Source organism: Colletotrichum graminicola (genome assembly GCF_000149035.1).
Source record: "Colletotrichum graminicola M1.001 genomic scaffold supercont1.253, whole genome shotgun sequence".
In the NCBI taxonomy this organism is placed as follows: Eukaryota; Fungi; Ascomycota; class Sordariomycetes; order Glomerellales; family Glomerellaceae; genus Colletotrichum; species Colletotrichum graminicola.
The window spans coordinates 2,893-7,542 of NW_007361257.1; the positions used below are offsets into that span (position 1 = coordinate 2,893).

Here is a 4,650-nt window from a genome sequence, read left to right on the forward strand (position 1 = left end):
AAGTATATATCTTACTTTTATTAGCCTTTAATATAGTAACTTATACTATCTAGAAATTAGCTTAGTATATTAAAAAACTATAGTCTAAGTAAGCCTACTAATAAAATAGTATTATAGCCTAGTAAGATTATAATTTCTTATTTTTTACTTTTTAATTTAGGCTATATTATTATAGTAGCTTTTACTTATTTTAAAAATAATAAGTCTAAAGAAATACTTCTCTTATATTTAGGTATATTACTTATTATAATATCTTTACTTAAGGGTAGTTATTAAAAAGGCCTTTTTTAAGAGGTAAGTAGTATTTATTTAGTTAGGTTTTTTCTTAGTATAACTAGGTTTTTAAATAACTAAAAGCTTTATAAGTTACTATAAAATAGTTTAATATCCTTTACTTTACTATATAGTCTTAATAAAAGTAGTAAGTTAATTCTTATATCTCTAATAATTCTTTTTACTATATAAAAAGTACTTTTAATCTAAAAGAGGTTGTTAGCCTAGCTAATATCTAACTAAAAGCCTTATTACTAGTTATTACTAAAGTAATATAGTATATCCTTATTAAACTTTATAGTTATAAGGGATTATATATTATTATAAAGACTTTAAGGTAGTTACTAAGTAACCTTATAGGTTAGATTTTACTAGAGCTATATATAGAACTACCTAAGGTTTAAGATCTATTTAGGTTAAAGTGTTCTTAGTATACTATGTCTTTAAGACTATTACTTTTATTAAGGTATATATATTTCTTTACTAAATAGTAGTAAAAAGGAAATTTAAATAAAAGTAATAAAGATAATAAAAGTAATATAACAGTATAGATTAAGATAGTTATCCTACTACTTAATATAGTCTAATAGGTAATAGCTTAGTTAACTATCTTAGAGCTAGGAGCTATAGCTAGTAACAGCTAGTCTTATAGACTACTAATAGGTAGGGATAAGTTAGGCACCTACTAGGACCTACTAGTTAGCAGGATATTAGTCTAACTAATAGATCCACCAGCCAGGCCGTAAAGTAGGTCTAAGGTCGGCTGCAGTTATCCTGTAATAAATAACGTCTATCTCTTATTCTTAATACTATATACCTCCTATATCCTTTAGCTACTTAACTAAGTAGTCTTTAGTCTTATAAAGTGTTATAACCTAACAAGTTACAGGCAATATTGCCCTACTAGACAAGACGACCAGCAGGCGGCGTGGTATTTATACAGAACTAACAACAGGTTAGATCAGGATAACCCCTTAGATCTAGAAGAACTATAGTATAAGTCACATAACAATAAGGAAAGTAATCACAAAGATAAGGTAATCACTAATAATCACTAAAGTATGCGCTTAGTAGTATTTACTAAGCGCTTACCTTATATAAGGACAGTAATTACTTATAATTGTTAAGGATTAGGACTTATATATAGGATAGACTTAGACGTACTTAAGGACAGACTTTTATAGCTCTTTAGTAATTAACTCCTTTATAATATATTCTCTAAATACCTTTTAGTATCTAACCTTAGTGAATTATTAATAAGAGCTATATAAGCTACTTTTATAACTATTAACTACCTAACTAATCACTAAGTAATTAACAGACTAGTAAATCCTATACTACTGTTAACTAAGTATTAACCCTAGCTTATTTCTAGTGGAAATCCTACTATTAGATTACTAACTATAACATAAAGGTAGCCTATTATAAAAAGCTTAGATACTTTACTTAGTAGAATAATTTAACTATTATTAGTAAAAAGAACTTTATATTATATTATTAGAAGGCCTATACTGCTAGTCTAACTATAGGTAATATAAGAAGTAGCTAAAAATACAATAAGTTATAGCCTATTACTGTTATAAAGCCTCTAATAAGCTTTTATCTACTACTAAATAAAATAGCACTATTAATACTACTTAATAAGGCTAAAAGAAGTAGCTATAGTAGCTAAGATACCTAAGATATAAAGAGAAAAGTATCTATTATATCTAGTAGGCAGTAGTTAACGTCTAGGAAAAAGAGAAAGCTAGATAATTAACTTTAGTTATTTACTTAGCTAGATTAAACTATTACTATATAACGCTAGCTCTTTAGAATGGTAAAAAAAAGGCTTTAAAAAGTAAGCCTTTATATAAGCTATTACTAAGCACTAAATATAGCTCCTCTAGGCTAAACTTAATAACACTACTACTAAGAAGAGGAAGGCTATTTAACTAGATCTAAACATAAAGTTTATAATAATTAAAGAGTTGTAGTAAGCCTAGATTAAGGCTAGTGAGGCTAAAAGAAATATAGTTAAATCTAGTGTATCTAATATACCTAGTCAGGCTAAAAGCTATATTATTACAGCTTTATAAGGTAGTTAATCATTAATTAAATAAAGTGGTAGTAGTTATAGAAGCTTTAATTTATAGTGGTTAAAATGTAGGGGTAGTCAAAAAGTAGGTGCTTTGCCTTAACAAGGGGACTTAGCTAGTAGGGGAAGTGAACACATAGTCTAGAATTAATTATATTTAATTACTATATCTATTGCCTTACTAGAGTGTATCTCTTTATAGTTTAAACTGTACTTGTAAAGTAAGCTTCCTAAAAGTAAGAACATTCCACTAAATACTGAATTACTTATAATCTAATATTTTTTATTTTTTTTCTAAAACTTAGGTTTGTTTCTAGGATTCTCAGCCTACCCTTTCCTCCCCTTAAGGATATATTACTCCTCTAGCTAGTCTACTACGTAAACATCTTAAGCTTTCGAGCGGGCCTAGGCGGGTAATTTCGGCCTGCCCGGCTTTTCGGCCCCTCTAGGGGCAGCCATAAATTATTATCCACTTTAGTACAGCAGTACTAAGGGGGCTCCCCAACGAATAATTAAAAAGCAATAAACAGTTGAAGCTAAATAGACAGCAAAAAGTAAAACAGAGGTTAGTTAATAAACCTATAAAATGAGCCTTTAAGAACAAAGCTTTTCTTAAGAAATAAATAGTAGATAGCTGTTAGTAGTTCTTGCTCTACAATATGTTCAGATTTTAGCCTACTTATTTCTGGCTGGTTACACAAGTCCTACTTTATACTTGGCCTCTGTTCAGAATGATTGTATCGTCATTTCTATTCTTTATATTTCTACTGGCACGGATCTGCTATGCTGATGATCCTGAAGTCATCAGTTTGCATAAGTCCCTAGTCCAAATCCAATCAACTACCAAGACCGGTAACCCCAAGACCGACGAACGCAATGTTCAGGCCTTTATTGAAAAATGGCTCAAAGATATGGGAACAAGAAATCGCTTGAACATCAAGGTTGAGCGCCAGGAGGTGACAAAAGGACGGAACAATCTCTACATCTATACTGGTCAAAAGAGGCGTACTCGCGTGATGCTGACGTCTCACGTCGACACTGTGCCCCCGCACATCGATTATAGCGTTAAAGGCGACACAATTTACGGACGTGGTTCAAATGATGCCAAGGGAAGTGTCGCTGCTATGATGATCGCTTATAGAGATCTCCTGGTCAGTAAGCAGGTACATGAAGGAGATCTCTCCCTCCTTTTTGTCGTAGGCGAAGAGATCGGCGGCGAGGGTATGAAGGAGGTTCCGAAATTGGGGCTGACGTGGGATGCTGTTGTCTTCGGCGAGCCAACGGACAACAAGCTCGCCTCAGGCCAAATCGGAGGCATGGTGTTTAACGTTACGGCTACTGGGAAAGCATCTCACTCGGGATTCCCTGAGCTTGGCATCAATGCGATCGAGCAAACCCGCGGGGTCATGGATGCCCTACATATGGCATTGAACGACTTGCCTTCCAACCCCACATACGGGAAGAACAGCCTCACCATAGCACAGATCAGTGGAGGTGTGGCAGACAACGCTGTCCCTGCTAGTGCGTGGGTCTCCGGATCCTACAGACTCACCGTCAAACCATCGGAAGTCATCAAACGACTTGGACCCTTTATTAATCAAAAAGTATGTCCCCAAACGACTTCAAAGAAACACGACACAAAACAACCCTGTGATTCTATTACGGTTACGTATCCGTTAGAGGAGGACCCGTTAGCCATTGATCACGACGTTCCAGGTAAGCTTATATTATCTTTGTTATGAGGTAATCAAGTTGCTAATCTTCAGCATAGGTTTCCAAACGTTTGCGGCTCGCTTTGGGTCAGATATCAGTATACTGACCGGAATGCATAAAAAGTATCTCTATGGGCCTGGCAGCATTCTCTCAGCACACAAGCCGGAAGAATCTATTACGAAAAGTGAGCTTATTAATGCGGTTGAGGGCTATAAAAAGATTGTAGCATTCAACTTGCGATCTTAGACTAGGGGTAAAAATACCCAGACCATTGGTACCCACGGTCGCCAATAGAAATGGTTTAGGTATAGAAGGGGATAAATAATGTAATAATCGAACCCTTTTCTTTAAAATGAACCATCTAGCGCTTTAGTTAGTTTCTTATGTATGAGAAACCCACTTTCACTAAGAGGCTTAACTTCTCAATGATAATTATTAACTATACCTCACACATCTAACTACTTAATCTAGCTAGCTTATATAAGACTGTATCTTACGCTTTAGTGCTTATTATACTGTTTCTTATAAGTACCTACTTGAAGTATCTGAGACTATTACTGGCTAACTAGTCTCTCTATAGGCTTCTC

The 4,650-nt window shown here is 33.9% G+C and overlaps 1 protein-coding gene across 1 annotated transcript; it reads left to right on the forward strand.

Annotated features, from left to right (window-relative positions):
* Window positions 1-3,081: 3,081 nt before the first annotated feature.
* On the forward strand, window positions 3,082-4,309 carry GLRG_11969 (peptidase family M20/M25/M40; the record flags this gene model as incomplete). The annotated part of the gene is made up of 2 exons (XM_008102651.1): window positions 3,082-4,066; window positions 4,122-4,309. The coding sequence occupies 2 exons, from the start codon at window positions 3,082-3,084 to the stop codon at window positions 4,307-4,309; spliced, it is 1,173 nt and encodes a 390-aa protein (XP_008100842.1).
* Window positions 4,310-4,650: the final 341 nt, after the last annotated feature.